At 46.2% G+C, this 17413-nt stretch overlaps 2 protein-coding genes across 2 annotated transcripts; both read right to left on the reverse strand.

The window, feature by feature from the left end:
• Nucleotides 1–185: 185 nt before the first annotated feature.
• On the reverse strand, nt 186–8412 carry RPL13A (ribosomal protein L13a). Its single transcript, XM_083580431.1, has 8 exons — nt 8301–8412; nt 6658–6730; nt 5822–5887; nt 3261–3362; nt 2240–2325; nt 1975–2034; nt 650–772; nt 186–310 (listed from the first exon to the last, which is right to left on the reverse strand). The coding sequence occupies exons 1-8, from the start codon at nt 8313–8315 to the stop codon at nt 224–226; spliced, it is 612 nt and encodes a 203-aa protein (XP_083436557.1). The 5' UTR covers nt 8316–8412; the 3' UTR covers nt 186–223.
• Nucleotides 8413–10297: 1885 nt separating this feature from the next.
• LOC310746520 (trans-1,2-dihydrobenzene-1,2-diol dehydrogenase-like) lies at nt 10298–16943 on the reverse strand. Its single transcript, XM_083580369.1, has 7 exons — nt 16634–16943; nt 15000–15111; nt 12683–12846; nt 12286–12538; nt 11272–11396; nt 10641–10791; nt 10298–10555 (listed from the first exon to the last, which is right to left on the reverse strand). Exons 1-7 carry the CDS (start codon nt 16724–16726, stop codon nt 10446–10448), a joined length of 1008 nt encoding a protein of 335 aa, XP_083436495.1. The 5' UTR covers nt 16727–16943; the 3' UTR covers nt 10298–10445.
• Between the last annotated feature and the right edge of the window lie 470 nt (nt 16944–17413).

Raw genomic sequence — 17413 nt, forward strand, 5'->3', positions numbered from 1 at the left:
ATTCATAGAACTATGATATCCCAAGTGCAGCAGTTCCTCTCCACAGAATCAATAAATCTTATCACTTACTCACACCAATGCCTCTTTTTCCTTCAACTCCAGTCCACCGCAGAAGAGAATTTGGCTGCAGCAATTATTGACTGGCTAACTTAAAAGTGATTTTAAAGCACAGACACAAAACCAAGAACCTGTAAACTATATCATTTATTGTGAATAGTTTTATTTAAACCAGAATGCCGTAATGTTTCAAGATGTCTGTATATTTTGCAATCTTGCCCTCCACATTTTTCTCTGCCTGCTTTTGGAGTTTCTACAAGAAAAGAAAAAGAGAATTCATAGGTAGGCTTTGTAAGAGTAGAAGAGGTCTGATGTTAAGAGAGCACAACATGCACACACAACCTTACATACAGATGGAAAACAGACTGTTGGGGGGAATTAACCAAAGTTCAGCGTAGGATATCTTCAACTATCTGAAGCCTATTCACTTGCTAGTGTGGCATAAATAGACCCTCTTGCCTGTAATAATAATCTAAAGGTTCTGGCTCCCCCTCCATTTTTAAATTAAAAGGGGGAAGGGAGGGAGAGGGCTTCCTTTCTGCACTAAACCCAGAACACTCCCCACAATAATTATGAGTTCAGGCTAACTCACCTTCAGTTGCTTCTTCTTTGTGTAATGAATCTTGGCCTTTGCCTTGCGCTTCTCCTCCAGGGTAGCTGTGATGGCCTGGTACTTCCACCCAACCTCATGGGCAAGGCGACCCAAATAGGCAAACTGTGGTTGGGAAAGACACACATTAGCTTACAAGCCTCCAGCACTGCAAGGTGCTGTTCCAGTGCACAAGATGTCGCTGCCCACACACAAAGTTGGGAGCTACCTCCTTGCTTACCCCTTCTTGCCTCTATACACTGAACCCCACACAGCAACTGCATGAAGGCATTTCTCCCAACCCACATGCTATTGCCCACAGAATTCTGCTTTCAATAATATTCCTAGGGAGACAACTGGCTCCGTTCCTGGCACTTTCACCACCAGGCAAACCCTCCATCCAAGCCCTCAATACAGCACACGCTATGAAAAGGGATGTGGAGCCTGTGGCCCTCCGGTAGTTGCTGCTCCAACTCCCATCAGCCCTAACTAGAGCAATCAGGAATGATGGGGAGTTGGAACGCAATAAAATCTGAACGACCCAACAGGTGACTCCTTAGAGCCCAAATTCCAGCTGCACACGAACTGCTCTAATTTATATATGCCTTGCTGCTTACCCAAAGGGCTGTTTTGCCCTCACTCAAAGCACAAAGCTCCAACTATGAGGGGCTGGTCTCAGATGGTAGTGCATGAAGAGTTGTGGTCTCATGGTCTTGAGACTCGAACTAATGGTGGAGTGTCATCATCACTGACCAGCCAATAGCAGAAGGCGACACTTGCTGAGCGCAGTAGCTAAGGCCATCTTGCCAGGAACAGTCTATTAAGGCTGCTTCTGATAGGCTGAAGCAAGCACCAAAAGAAACCAGCTGCATAGTGGACAAGGCAGGTTTGCCCATGACATGAGGTTTCAAGATGATCACATGGAGAAAGAAAGCTGCCGTGGGTTCCATTAATAGACTAAGGGTGCTCCCAAGGTAATTCCTTCAGAATTTTGTTCTTAAATACTATTTGTGGGGGCTTCCAGAAGTAACATATAAAGCTTATTGTCAGTCCATTTGCTCCAGTATTGCTGCTCTCCAAGGCCTCAGGCTACCTCTCTACAAAACTACACAAGATTTTCAACTGGAGATGCCGGAGGGTGAACCTGAGGCTTTACGCATGCAAAGTGTATTGCTCCAGGTCTAACTTGGGGGGTGGGGGTGGCAGCGTTATAGGCCCTCCCCCAGTTAGTGCTTTATGGCACTGGAGTGCAGAAATGTTGGCAAACCACTTTGTGTGCCCCTCATTGGAGCTGTAAGATGTCTACTAAAAAATATGGTAAAAAATACCTTGCGCGTGGGCTTGAGGCGGACCACTTTCAGAGCTGCAGGGACCACCATCCTCTTGCGCTGTAAAGAGAACACAAGTCCCATTAAGCAATACATGCAAGACAAAGGCAACTGTGAGCACTCCCAGAGGTGCAAAATCTGCCTCAGCTTTTGGAATTTTTTTCTCACTCTTCAAGTCAAACAATGTAGGTATAAGAAAAACATCACCGACAGAACAGGATCAGGAATAATGATGGCAAAGCACCAAAGGCAGAAGGAAAGTTACCTTATCGTAAGGAGGAGGGATGCCATCAAAGACCTTCAGCCTCTCCAAGGCAGCCTGACCCCGTTTGGTCTTGTGCGGGAGCATTCCTGCAAAGGGAGAGGAGATGTGAAGAGGCTGGAGGAGGAGAAGAACTCCCAGGATAGGATAAAGAGCAATATGTGTCCTCTAAAAAGAAGCGTGAAATTTAGAGGGTGGGTTATATACATGTCAAGGAAATAAAGAACTGCATAACTTTTAGAACGCAGCCCTGGATTGGGACGTTTTTAATGTTTGATGTTTTTCTGTTTTATTTATGCTGTAAGCTGCCCAGAGTGGGTGGGGTATAAATAATAAATGTATTATTATTATTATTAACAACAACAACTTGCCTCTTTAGGGCAAATTCTGGAAATGAACACCCATTGGGATGTATATACTGACCACCCAGTATTAGGGTGGCTTTTAAGAAACTGATCTTTGCTAACTGCAATATAAACACACGAGTGGGCATTCCTGGAACATAGCTATCCACTGGATTTCACACTTCTCTGAATACTGTGATATAGTTTTTAGCTCAGAACACATCAAAATGCACAGAGAACTGTGTATATTGAGAAAAAACACATTAAATATGTACAGGCAGTGAATGATCAGTTAAGGTGTGTCTGATATGTGCATGACCATGCACGCTGAACCTGGAAGTGACCCCAAAACATCACAAAAGGGGGTGTTTGCAGGCTTTTTCAATGGTGTTTCAAATATACTCATTCATTTCAACGTGCAGCGCCTTGGAATATAACCCCCATGTAAACTGGGACTTGCCTGTTTCTAAGTGCATGTGTAAAAGACAGATAAAAATTCACACATTCAACACAGAAATGGAACCAAAGAGACCCATGAGTGAATATGTGAGAAAGACACAAATTAGTAGACGTGTTGATTCCCACTGAATACTGATTTGTGAATATACCATGTGATGGGCACGCCCCAACACGTTAATTTATCTTCTTGGTCAGATAAAAGTTGTTGAGAATACACCTACCTCGCACTGTCCTCCAGAAGATCCGGCTAGGGGCACGGAAGTGGTAAGGACCACGGGACGGGTTGGTGTTCATTCGCTTACGCAGGAAAGCAAGGTACTTCACTGGGAGAATGGGAAGAGAGAATGGCACGGTTAGAACAGGATGGCCAGAAAGTTACCATGAGCACGAGGCTGGCAGATATGCAGTTATATGTATACTACTTACCTAAGCGTGATGGTTATCAAGCCAGTTTGCAGACTTTTCAAGACCCACCTACTCATTTCTTGTTGTCTAGAAACTATGTTTACACTGCCTCAGGTTAATAACCACAGCAGTCAGAACAGGCCCCGCAGAACATAAAAGCCTTCAGGCCTTCATGCAGACCACAGGTCTTACAGACTCTATGATTTGTACAAGAACAAGGCATGCTGACGAGGAAATATTCTATATCAAATGAGTACCAATGAGGCAGAACTTGCCATGAGAGGCGAGTGGTGGTCTCAGATGGTAGTGCATGTAAAGTTATCTCATGGCCATGACACTCGAACTAATGGTGGAAAGGCATCATCACTGACCACCGTCTCAACCATCCTGCTCCTCAAGCCAATGCCATTGCACACCAATGAGCAACAGTAGCAGTTACGACTGGCTAGCTAGTCCACGACACAGTATCATAAATGTGCCAACGGAAGCTGGCAAGAATGACAACAGAACAATTAAAAATGTCTAGATGTTCTCAACATCTGCAGATGGTTTAAAATATTTCACAAATGTTTGAAATATGCTCTTAAATGTTAAAAATAATTAATATGCCGCTACCCAACTGGGTTCCTCCAGCCACTCCGGGCAACTTCCAACAAATTAAAACACAATACGACACCAAACCAAGGGATTCTTTCGGAAATAGGGTAGGATATAATTTATTATTATTATTATTATTATTATTATTATTATTATTATTATTATTATTATTATTAAAGTTATAAGCTCAATGGTATGTCTTCTGGGTAAGAAGGAAAGCCAGAATCTGAATTTATGCAAACATGCCACTTGCAGAGATGGTCAGTTGGCACAATGCTATCTCCTTCCTCTAGACCTGGCATGGGGAGGGTAAAGAGCTGAGCAGCCCACCGTTAACTGGCTCTTTGTCCTCTGCAATTCTCTTTATGGAGTCCTTACCAGCTAGCATCCACATTTGACCCAAACCACCTCTGCAGCTATAATGGCTAGAGAATTACACCATTTAAAAGGATCAACGGAAAGACCTATTTGAAACACCTAAGAGCTGCCACGGACAAATATGGAACTAGATGAAACAATGGTCTGGAGCAGGGGTAGGCAACCTAAGGCCCATGGGCCAGATGCAGCCCAATCGCCTTCTAAATCTGGCCCATGTATGGTCCGGGAATCAGCGTTTTTACATGAGTAGAATGTGTCCTTTTATTCAAAATGCATCTCTGGGTTATTTGTGGGGCATAGGAATTCATTCCCCCCCCCCAAAAAAATATAGTCCGGCCCACCACATGGTCTGAGGGACGGTGGACCGGCCCATGGCTGAAAAAGGTTGCTGACCCCTGGTCTGGAGCTTGCTGTAAGGCAGCTTCCTAGGTTTCTCTCTGATCCCTAGTTATCACTGGAAAAAAGTATTCAGCTACATTTTGTATACCGTAAATACTATTGCTCTCTAGTTCGTCTTCTTGAAGACTCAAGGATCACTGCCAATGCTCCCATTTGATGAAGCATACACATTCCCCAGTAAACAAAAAAACCACTGGGCCTCGTAGCATATAATACTTATGCTTCAAACCTGTGAAGGTTTTATTATAGAGACCTACTTGGTCTCTATACAGGGACGCGGGTGGCGCTGTGGGTAAAACCTCAGCGCCTAGGACTTGTCGATCGCATGGTCGGCGGTTCGAATCCCCGTGGTGGGGTGCGCTCCCGTCGTTCGGTCCCAGCGCCTGCCAACCTAGCAGTTCGAAAGCACCCCCGGGTGCAAGTAGATAAATAGGGACCGCTTACCAGCGGGAAGGTAAATGGCGTTCCGTGTGCTGCGCTGGCTCGCCAGATGCAGCTTGTCACGCTGGCCACGTGACCCGGAAGTGTCTGCGGACAGCGCTGGCTCCCGGCCTCTAGAGTGAGATGAGCGCACAACCCTAGAGTCTGTCAAGACTGGCCCGTACGGGCAGGGGTACCTTTACCTTTACCTTTTACTTGGTCTCTTATAATAATGCCAACTTTATTCGACACCTGGTGAGGTTAACTTGCACCGTTCAAGATACTGCTGCACTTGAACTCCCACCAGCTCCAGTCTACATGGCCAATGGTTAGAGAGTATGAGAACTGGAGTCCAACAACATCTAAAGAACCACAGGTTTCCCAGCCTTGTAGGGGATAAGATTGTTCAGCCTCAAAGACTGAAGGATTCGCTATGCTTGTCTTAGATGGAGACTTTGCTTTATTAAAGGCTTTGGAGAAACATTCTGTCCACAACATAATGCAAGTACTTTGAGAGAGAACAGGAGAACAAGAATCCTAGCCAGACATTTAGACAGATTTTGAAATCTGCTATGGTACTCACGTTTGTTACGGTAGAAGTTGCCGGATATGTTGATCCCTTCACATCGCACGACTACCACTTTGCGCCCTGGGAAGGGGAGGGGGAAGAATGCAAACTGATATTGTGTCCTCACCACAGAGCACAGGCCGGACACTAAAGTTCAGAAGAGGAACTCAATACTTTACCTGCCTGCTACAGACAAGGTAACCTCATGTTTCCCAGCCCCTAGCATGAGACTTGAAAACTGCAAGCTGAGCCCATCATTCTAGTACATAACAGACACCCCACTCCTTCTCAGCTGTGTGCTCCAAAGTTGGCCAAGCTCAGAAATCACATGGATCTTCCCTCATAAATCAATGTAATGGCACATGTGTCTCAAGTTTAAGAACCTAGGTTGAGCCCCTACCCCAGGCTTTGGCAACTTAGTGCCCGCCAGCACAGCCACAGTTCAGAACACACCACGTAACAAGGTTAATAGCATTTGGGGAGTAGCAGCAGAACCCTGGTTCCTTATCGTCTGATTCTCCTACTTGGCATGCATCCCCCAGTAAATACCTCTGAGGGAATGTAACCCTCAAGAGAGAAAAAGGTTTATCATCCTCTACACTAGAAACTAAGCCTCTTAATTTGAAAGGCCACATTCAGTTTGCAATCCTTGGAGAAATCTAAGTTCGAAGCGCTCCCAGAGCAAAAGAATTTGCTATCACAGTTGCAAGTCTAAAAAAACAAACATCCTCACAGACTACTCCAAAGCTTATCAGAAGGAGCTGAACTGTTAGAACAAAAAACTGTGCACCCTCTGCCTGCCAATAATACTCAGTAGGTTGAGCCTCTTCCCCCCTGAAACTGAATCTTACCCAGCAAGACTTGCTTAGCCACAATGGCAGCCAGACGACCCAGCAGGTGGCCACGTCCATCAATCACCAATACCTGGAGAAAGAAAAGAGTTTTAGTTGGGGGCCATGTAAGCTGATAAAGAAAATGAGGGGGGAGAAAACAAATTATTTTATTAGTCCAAGTAAATGTTAATGCTACGGCAATAATAAAGGTCTCTTGAGTGAAGCCATGGGGTTTTCCCAACCCTTCCAAATCAACAGATGAAGTTTCAGGGTTTCTGCTCAGCTTACTTCAATCCATGATGTAACGAAGTCCTATCACACTGCATAGTAGTCTGGTTCATATTTCCCAACCAAGTACCTCTGCATCCTTATATGCCTGTTCTCTCCTGCATAGCCAAACTTACTGTGAAAGCTGCTATTATTGCAATATTGCGCCTGCTGCTGCACTAGGATTTTACCTTATTGGCTCTTCCTTTTTACCCACACCAGCTTCTTATATAGCTGTACAGTTAGCCCCACTTTGTATACGCCCTGAGAACCTGTGTAACAAGCTATAACTCTCTATATTCAGGTAGGTAGCCATGTTGGTCAGATACAGTCAAAATAAATAAATAAAAAATGTATAAGTGTGCATGCACCCAAAAGCTTATACCCAGAACAAACTTCGTTGGTCTCTAAGGTGCTACTGGTTAATTTTTTAATTTATTATAACCCTCTATAATAGCAAACTGGTGGAAAGGAGCAACAGAAATGGTGGCAAAATGAGAACTGAGCTGGAGGTATTGGCTTGCTCAGAGGCACTACACCATTTCAGATGCACAAAGGCTTGAGCATGGGAAGAGTGGGGCCAGGAGAGAACAGAGAGGAATAATGAAATACGTTATCCAGAAGAATACAGGTTCCTGACTGGGATCCTGCACAGAAGCGCTCCTGCTGGAAAAAGATGTGCTGCCACATTTAAAATGGAGAGAAAGAGACTGTGATGGTGCAGAAAGCCGTTGCTTGTAGAAGCCCCTCTCCTTTCACTCCAGATGAGCAAGACTGGCCTGTCTTTTTTTCTTTCTTTTTCATACCTAGCCTACCGATTTACATTTAAGTATTAAATAGCCTTAAATGATTACTGTGTGTGTACTGCACCACCACAATCTCTTTCTCTCTTTTTTAAATGTGGCAACATCTTTTTCCAGCAGGAATGCTTCTGTGCAGGATATATATATTGCCGTCGAACACCCCCAATTCTTCCTTCCATTCAACATAAACCTGAAAATGTCAAGTCCTCCGTAGATGTTGCTTCCGATTAAAGAAGGCAAACAGCAACGTGGTGATGGGGGGACGAGGCCCGCTCGCAGGAACCACGCGGTCCATATGTATCCCCATCCAAGTGGCTAGTCCGCGCTGACGGGGAGCCACTCCACACGGGCGCATCCTCAGCATGATTAATCCCGTCCGAGGCCCCGGCCCCGCACGCAAAGGCGGCAGCCTCGTCTCACCCGCCAGGCCGCGCTTCCCTCCACGCCCTCCTCCCCACCAGCCAGCGGCAGGGAAGGAGGCGGCAGGATGCGGCCCAGCACGAGGCTCGCCGCCCGTCCGCCCTCCCAGCGGCCTCCCTGCCCGTTAACCTCCGAGAAAAGCAACCGAAAACCCCTCAGAATCAGCCGCACCTTTGGCTCCGCCATGGCTGCTCCTCGGCGGCCGAACGAAAAAGAGGCTCCGCCCAGCGCACGCCGCGGGGTTACCCTTTCCGGCTGCTACCGAAAAAGGTCGGAAAGCGCAGGGGCGGAAATGACGTCGACGGACAAGGCCGCGCGGCGGAGCCGACAGTGTGAACGCCGCCCTGGTCGGCCGGGCTTGATGACGTTGAACGCAGCCTCTCCTCTCTACGCCTTTTGCGTATCTATGTACTGGAGCAACCTCGCAACGTTAGACCGGGAGCGAGGCGCCTTTTGCTTGGGCCTCATTTTCCCCACCCCACCCTCAGCTTGTTGTAACGTATTAGAGCTGTCACGCTTATTAATTAGTCCTTTATTTCCTTTTTAAAAAATCTTTATTATATTGCAAAGTACATTCGTACCTCGGGTTACATACGCTTCAGGTTACAGACTCCGCTAACCCAGAAATAGTGCTTCAGGTTAAGAACTTTACTTCAAGATGAGAACAGAAATCGTGCTCCGGCGGCGCGGAAGCAGCGGGAGGCCCCATTAGCTAAAGTGATGCTTCAGGTTAAGAACGGACCTCCGGAACGAATTAAGTACTCAATCCAGTTGTTCTTGCCTTATGGCGTTTACTGATCCCCTCCGTGTCACTTGCTATCCCACCAAGTGTGTCTGCAGAATTCCCAAGGTGGCTTCAATGTGGATCAGTGGTAAAGAAGCTGCTTTGTATGCAACATGTTCCAGGTTCAATCTGCATGATCTCCAGGTAGAATTGTTCCCTCTGCCCTGTTGGCAGCCGCTCTGGATTGCTGCTGACGGTCAGACAAGGTCAGGTGCAGTAGATCATTATCCCATCCGACCTGTGGCCAAGTTTGATAGAAACTTTTTGATAATACAGTGGTACCTCGGGTTACAGACTCTGCTAACCCAGAAATAGTATCTCGGGTTAAGAACTTTATCTGAGGATGAGAACAGAAATTGCGCACCAGCGGCACGGCATTAGCGGGAGGCCACATTAGCTAAAGTGGTACCTCAGGTTAAGAACAGTTTCAGGTTAAGAACGGACCTCCAGAAAGAATTAAGTTCTTAATCTGAGGTACCACTGGACCCCAAAAATGGCCCAGAGCAGAGAACACCAAAGGGGGGGGGGCTTCAATTTTTTGCCTGTGCATTACATAAAAGAAATTATTCAAAGCATTCACTCTAGAATGATCCAGCTGAGAGGACAGGAAAGGGGAGTTTTCTGGGAGAGAAGGAGGAAGAAGGGCTTAGATCTATCTTGGAAAGGGAGACAAAAGCTTCCCTACGCTGCTATGGGCCATGTAAGATCTGGACTCCCTCCATGCAGACTGAAGGTGTAAATAGGTGAATAAACCATCTTTCTTCTGCCATGTCTTCTATTCTCCAAAGGGACACAGATCCTGTGTGTGTGCCTGGGGCTCCATGGGCTTTTGCCACCGCTTGGCAGAGAGAGGGGCAGACCCACAGCTTTTTCAACATTATTAATTCATGTCAGCAATGGTTAAACTCTAACCAAGCATATCAGCTTTGTCTTCATACTGGCACAATCCATGCGGACAAAGGTACAGCCTGCTAAATGCTGACAATCATGGTCAGCGCTTGCACATCACTATGCAGAGGACCTGGCAAGCCCCATGCTTAGCACTTGGCAAGTGCAATCTGCTGATCCTCGGGTCATGTGAGGCTCCATGCTTTATAAGACCTGATGATCAGTTGGTTGGGGTTTGCGAAGCCCAGGTCTTTACCGGCACTACTGGTCAGCTGATTGATGGTACCTGCAACTCCTGTTTGGGTTGAGTCGGATCTTTTACCTGCTCCAGCTCCAAACCTTAAGTTTAAAATGCCAAATTTGGAGAGAAAAAATTGAGAGGCTACAAAACTCATAAAAAGGCAAAACACAACAAATCGTAGGCTTCTATTTACAGAATGTTAAATAAATCGACATCTCATGGCGGGTGAGGTTCACATAATAAGCAGACGTCCCCTTTGCATCTAACTGCATTTTATTCCAAAGCTTACAATCAACATTTGTTGCAAATCCACCCACCAGACTGGAGTTTTTAATAGTAAAATCTGGTCTAGCTGCCGCCTTGCATGTATGAGCGAGGCCATTGAAATCAAGCCTGGAATGGGTCATGCGTGGTCCTGAGGATAGGACACCCCCAGCTGCCTACGGATTTCATCCAGGATAGAGTGGAGAAGCTCGCTGTCTCCATGAGACATAATGGGGCTCTCCTTCAGGCCTGAGGGAGAGGAAAGAGAAAGGAGAATAAGTCAGGTTGCTCTGCTGCTGCGCCCAGTCCGCCCAGGAGTGCCCGAGACTTTTACCTTGAAGGAGACATTGCCTGACGTGTTCTGCTTCATAGCACAGGCCAGTGGAGTTGATGAAGTACAGTTTTTGGGAAGGATGAGGAAGAGAAAACTCTTCCTTCTGTCCATTGACAACCAACTCTTCTGGGCACCAGAAGGGACCGGGAATCTGCCGAACACAGTTGTGAGAGGAAGCATATACCAAAACAGGCCCTAGAGCTCTCAGAAAGGGGTTATTTTGGGCAAGTCATTTGTAAAGATATAGTTATGGGGCTCAAACTTTCCCAGGAGGGAAGCTCCGGGCTGTGCTTATGCTGACATTTATGTTTTCCACAACATTTTGCACATAGGTCAAAAGCTGATTCTTCCATTCAGTGCAAAATGTGCAAATTAAATAAATTTCTACTTGGTGGTTGTTGTTGTTTTAACTCCACGGTCTCCAGATACACATATGTGTGTGTATGTGTGCTTTTCTCTGTCCTACCCTCACCCACCCAACCCGTCCTTCCTTACCCTCTTGGCCAGGAAGGGATGAGGTTAGGTCCCTAGAAGAGCCTACGGCATCTGGGATTGTGATCCTCCTGAAGCTTCCTTTTGTTTCCAGGAAGATGCAAAGTGTATCCCCTTCTCCATGTGGTCCAGGACTTACCTCAATTATCCCATTGGTGCCAATGATGCTGGCTTTGTTGGGCATCCAGGTCATCATAGTATAAGCGAGGACAGCTTGGCGTTGGCCTGAGTAGTTCAGAATGATTGAAGCTGTTTCATCTACATCTTGGGGGAAACAAGCAACAGTGGTCATATCCACATGCCAGTTAGGCTGTGTTAGGCACATCATATTCTGCGCCCACTGCACACTGAGATGTTGTTTTTCCTACCCTAGTCTGGACCTATTTGCACGTTTTATACCCCTGAAGGCAATTTTTCACAAACTGGGCTGTGTACACACACCATACATTTAAAGCACAATGCAGCCTTTCTACTAAGAACTGTATTGGCCCAAATATAATCTGCACTCCCCCCCCCCCAATTTGGTTCGTGAAAAGTTAAAGTGTGGCTTATATTTGTGACCTTACCATAGTGGTACAGTGGTACCTTGGTTCTCAAACACATCGGTACTCAAATAAATTGGAACGCAAACACTGCAAACCCGGAAGTAAGTGTTCTAGTTTGTGAACTTTTTTTGGAAGCCAAATGTGCTCCATTTTGAGTGTTAGGCTTCTGATTTGAGTGCCACGCTTCCGTATTGAGTGTTACACCGAGGTCTGTCTGTTTTTGCTATTTATTTTGCGTTTTTGTTTTTTGCGGCTTTTTTGCTTTGTTTTTGTGACTGTGTGGAACCCAGTTCAGCTACTGATTGATTGACTGATTGTGTGACTGTAGTACATTGTTTATTGCTTTCATTTTATGAATCGTTAGATAGTAAAATTCATGTTAAATTGCTGTTTTAGGAGTTGTTTTTAAAAGTCTGGAATGGATCAATCCATTTTGCATTACTTTCTATGGGAAAGCGCGCCTTGGTTATGGAATGCTTTGGTTTTGGAACGGACTTCCAGAATGGATTAAGTGTGAGAACCAAGGTACCACTGTATCTGGTATACCCTTGAATCCCTGGTGCAAAATGCTGACCTCTAGAGGGGACCAGGACCAACCCAATACTAACCTGTTTCATGCAAGAACCCCGAGGCCACAATGGACTCTGGCTTCTCCCCATCAAAAACCATGCAGGCCAGCTGAACACAGTAGATACCAATATCCAGTAAGGCGCCTCCACCAAGATCTTTCTTCACAACCCTGGGGACAGTTAGGAGAGGGACACCAAACTCTGCTTGAACCACTAACACATCCCCCACAGTCCTTTGATGGAGCAGAGAGCGGATCTTCTCCAAAGCAGGGAAGAAGCGGGTCCAGCAAGCCTGAGGACAAATCAGAACATTCACCTGCTGCAGCCCCACACCAGGGGCTCGTGCTCCCTTTGCTGGGGTTGGAGATGCCAGGCCAAAGCCTACCAGTTCCATACGGTACCCCTTTGACCTTCAGGGAGAGCTTCTGCCTCTTACCTCCATGAGGAAGACCTCCTTTTCCCGAGCTGCCTGCACCATCTTCTTGACCTCTGCAGCGTTCATGCCCAGGGGCTTCTCACAGAGCACATTCTTCCCAGCTTGGATGAAGAGGAGGGTGGCTGGCAGGTGGTGGGGGTGTATCACTCCCACATACACCACATCTGCAAAAAGTAAGGGAAGTCCAGAGGAAAGCTTCGCTCCTGAGCTCAGCCACAGCCAACATTTATCTTGAGAAAGAGGCTGAGCCATACATTTACAGTGGTACCTCGGGTTACAGACGCTTCAGGTTACAGACTCCGCTAACCCAGAAATATTACCTCGGGTTAAGAACTTTACCTCAGGATGAGAACAGAAATTGCGCAGCGGCAGCGGGAGGCCCCATTAGTTAAAGTGGTGCTTCAGGTTAAGAACAGTTTCAGGTTAAGAACGGACCTCCAGGCTTCAATGATAAAGTGGGCGCAAGATGTGCGCCGTCCAATTATGCTAAAAGGTTGGGAAAACTTATGGAAGGTAAATTTGAAATTTACAGCCAGCTATAAGATAAGAGAGAACATGATGAAAATGGCTCATAGGTGGTACCTCACTCCTTCCAGATTATCAAGAATGTATAAAAATTTGGCGAATGCTTGTTGGAGATGTGGAGGAAATAACGGTGACATGATCCAGATGTGGTGGACATGTGGAAAGATTAAGATTTTTGGGGGAAAAATATGCGATGAATTAAAAAAGATGATGGGGATAACTTTTACCAAAAAGCCGGAGGCATTTCTATTAAGTATTTTAGATAAAGAGATCCCAAAAAATCTAAGAGAGGTATTTTTGTATGCCACTGCAGCAGCTTATTTACTTGTGGCCAAGGAATGGAAAGATCACGAGGCTACAAAGATAACAGATTGGCAAATCAAATTACAGGAATTGGTGGAGACAGCTCAACTGACTAGTAAACTCAGAGGAAACTCAAAGCAAAAATTAGCGAAAAAATGGGATGTTTATAAAAAATATGTTCAAAAATACAATAATAGTTTTGACTCCGTGCTAGCATTCGAGTGATAAAGGAACTAAAAGGAGGTGGACTACAATTAAGGATTTTTTATGTTTTCAGAATGTATTAGAAAAATTATATAGAAAGGTTTATTGTTTTGTGTACATTCAAATGTAAGAAAAAACATATGCAAAAGGACTTGACAGGAAGTCAAAGTTGAAGAAAAGATTTTGGAAGATAAAAGGGAAAAAATATTTACTTTCATTATTATCGTTTTCTGTGCAGGTGTGGGGGTGTGGGTGTCTGCACATATGTGTGTTGTATGCAATGTTTGGGAGAAAATAAGATGGTAAATAACAAATAACAAACTAAATATCGATGTATGTAATTTTTATTTCTTAATTATATTTTGTGGTAGAATGGCTGTATTTTTTTTTTTTTGTAACATAAAACCATTCAGTAAAAATTATTTTTTTAAAAAAAGAACGGACCTCCAGAATGAATTAAGTTCTTAACCCGCGGTACCACTGTATACCACACCTCCCTTAGCAAGCTACAGTTCCCAGGATTCTTGTGCTTTAAATGCGCTTCCAATGTATGCAGCTGGAGTCTGACTGGTTGGGGAGACCCTCCAGGCCTGCCCATCTTCCCCACCTTTTTTGCTCTTGGTACTTTCCTCCCTGCGCCCCCTTGCCTCAAGGCCCACTCCTCAGTGGCCTTGCTTCTCACCCTCCTTCAATGTTTTGCTTGGCTGGAATATGCCCTTGAACTCCAACAGTGCCTCTTGCTTGTTTGGAAAGAGAACAGAAAGGGGTGAGAGAGTTTATGTAGAAACTGTGGTGTTTGCAGCCAAAATCGCAAATGCATGTTTTCTATTTCTCCTATGCACGTGGGATAGGAGGTTTAGATCTAAACCTACAGAGTTAAATCCATTCCCAACAGAAAATGGTCTACTGTACAAATGTAAACATGCATATCAGTTGCTCCGCCCACTTTTGCCTCTGGCTCCTCCCACCATGTGGCCCTGGGAAAGTTGCCCAGAAGGGAAAGTTGCCCAGGTTGGAAAAGCTTCTCCACCCCTGTTGGATGATGTTCCCACTCCAAAACCCAGTTTACATTGTACAGTAGAGGGGGATTTCCCCTCTCCCTTGGTGGACAGGTGTGGCACATCTGCTGCACATGCAGAAGATCTGAAGATTCCACGTCCAGCATCTCCAGGTGGGGCAAGTCAAGTGTAGACCATACTGAGCTGGATGGACCACATTGTCTGACTTGGAACAAGGCAGTTTCCTCCCTCCCGGTGTCCCCAGGGTTTCGAGGAAGCTTTCTCACCAACATCCGGATCCTGAGCCAGTTCTGCATAAGAGCCATAGGCCTTGGGGATGCTGTGGTTCTTGGCGTATTCCTGTGCCCGGCTCAGCTCACGAGAAGCAATGGCCACCACCTGGGAGGTGGATGGGGTGAGAGACAGAGGAACAGAGTGTGACTCTAAAACAGCACAGGACTGGAGCACAAGAAACACCACCTTCTGCTGGAAGGGCTTGGCCAGATTGAGCAGCTATTATTTTCAGAGGGCCTTTTGCTTGTCAGTCCTCCATCTGAAGACAGGAATATAACCTGGCCTGCTGGATCTGCTTTTCCTGGTGCTGTTGACTGGATTAGACATTGTACGGAGACTTGTGACTGCATACCTCCAACATTTCTCCGATGAAAATAGGAACGTCCCATCCCATATTAATAGTGTTACTATTTATACCCCGCATGCATCTTACCGGGTTGTCCCATCACTCTGGGCAGCTTCCAACATATATAAAAACATAATAAAACATTAAGAAACCCTTCCCTATACAGGATTGCCTTCAGATGGTGCAGGGGTCGGTTAACTCCACAATTCTCCAATGAAAATAGGGACATCCTAAGGAAAAGTGGGACATTCTGGGATCAAAACAGAAACCGGGACAGCTTCTCTAGATCCCTGGAAAATAGGGGCATTTGGAGGGTCTGTGACTGCTTGTCCCACTGCCAGATGAATCCCAGGGGAGGCTGCCAGCTGAGTTAGGAGCCACAGCAATCCAGCTGCATTGTTTTATACTTTTTGAATGTCCCGCAATCTTATCACGAAGCAGTTGTGTTCTTATAAATCAAGCATGGCTTGTTGTTTCTTTTTGTATTCCAACATATTCCTTATCATTAAAAAATCTGGTGTAGCCCAGAGAAAAAAGTTTGAGAACCACTGCCCAGATCAGACAGAACCTGCCAGCTGTTGGTGAATAGTAGCTACACAAATAAATCAGGGTGAATGCTCAACAAATAGGTCCTCTGGAGGAGCGTCTAGTTAGTAGGCCAGGGAGAGCCTCTAGGTTTACAAATTCTTGAATAAAGGAATCCAAATTCCCCCTTTCCTTAAAGCCAGCCCCGCTGCCTTCTTCCAAATCGCAAGTTGCCTGAAGTCGTATCTTTTCTGCATCTATAATGGAAACCACAGAACCACCTGCCTTCTCCAGTGATCTGCCACAGGGATGGGAACTGTTGGCCTTCCTGATGTTGTGGGTCTCCAACTCCCATCACTCCCAGCCAGCACAGCCAATGGTCAGGGATGATGGGATTTGTAGTCCAACATCATCAGGAGGGTGACAGATTCTCCACCCCTGATCTTGGCTTCCAGAGACCCCAGTCTCTTTATTTCTAGTTCTCCCTTCTTTCCCGAGGACCTGGGAATCCTAGGTGCCCTAGGACCACTGTATTTTAATAGACCACTGTATTTTAATACTTTGTTGGAAGCCGCCCAGAGTGGCTGGGGAAACCCAGCCAGATGGGTGGGGTATAAGTAATAAATTCTATTCTATTCTATTCTATTCTATTCTATTCTATTCTATTCTATTCTTCCCAGTTTGAGCTTCCCATTCAGTTCCATAGGTGGGAATAGCCCCCCTCCATCCATCTTCAGTCTGGGCTCCACTTATTACCTTGTGGTCCTCTGGCGGCAGAGTCTTCAGAGCCACCAGGAAATCGTGGCTAATCTTGCCAGCAGAGCAGATCCCCCAGCGGGTGGCTGTCATGGTAGCAGAGAGGGAGAGAGAGAGAGCCGTTGTGTATGGACAGAGAAAGGCAAGCAGCGCTTGGTGTGGCCTCCAGCGCAGGGAAAGGACCGCTGCCCCTCAGTCAACGTTCGTGAAGCTTGGACTCTGGACTTGGGCACCTGGCCAGCTATGGAGCGAGAGAACCAGCAGGGGGCAGCAAATCCCTCAGAATGAGAAGGGACAGCACAGGTATGTATGTGGGGGTTATTCCAGGAGCCAGGTATCTTAAGAGGGCTTCAATTTGGGGGGGGGGGGGAGTGGTTGGACAAGGAGTTATCCACAGTTACTTTTGGCCCTGCTCTTTCCAGGCCCAGGCCCATGCTTTAAAGATCTGTGTCTGGGTGCTCTGAAAACCAGCAGGGATAATAGGGGCATTCCGGGATCAAATCAGAAGCCGGGGGGTGGGGTGGTTTTCGTAATAACCCTGGAAAATCTTGGGACACTTGTAGGGGATGTAGGAAGCTGCCTTGTTTACATTGACTTGTCAGCTGCTCCTGAGGATTTTAGACAGGAGTTTTCTCCACACATACCTGGAGACTGGGCCATCCCATCCCAGGATGTTTTGCCACCATGGGCAAAGCACCCCCATGCTACCCCCTGCCCCACAGATCCAAGCCCCCTCACTTTCCTCCTGGCACACATGCGCTGCCGCCACAATGCAGCCGC

Source organism: Podarcis filfolensis, assembly GCF_964270895.1.
Source record: "Podarcis filfolensis genome assembly, chromosome: 13".
Taxonomy (NCBI): domain Eukaryota; kingdom Metazoa; phylum Chordata; class Lepidosauria; order Squamata; family Lacertidae; genus Podarcis; species Podarcis filfolensis.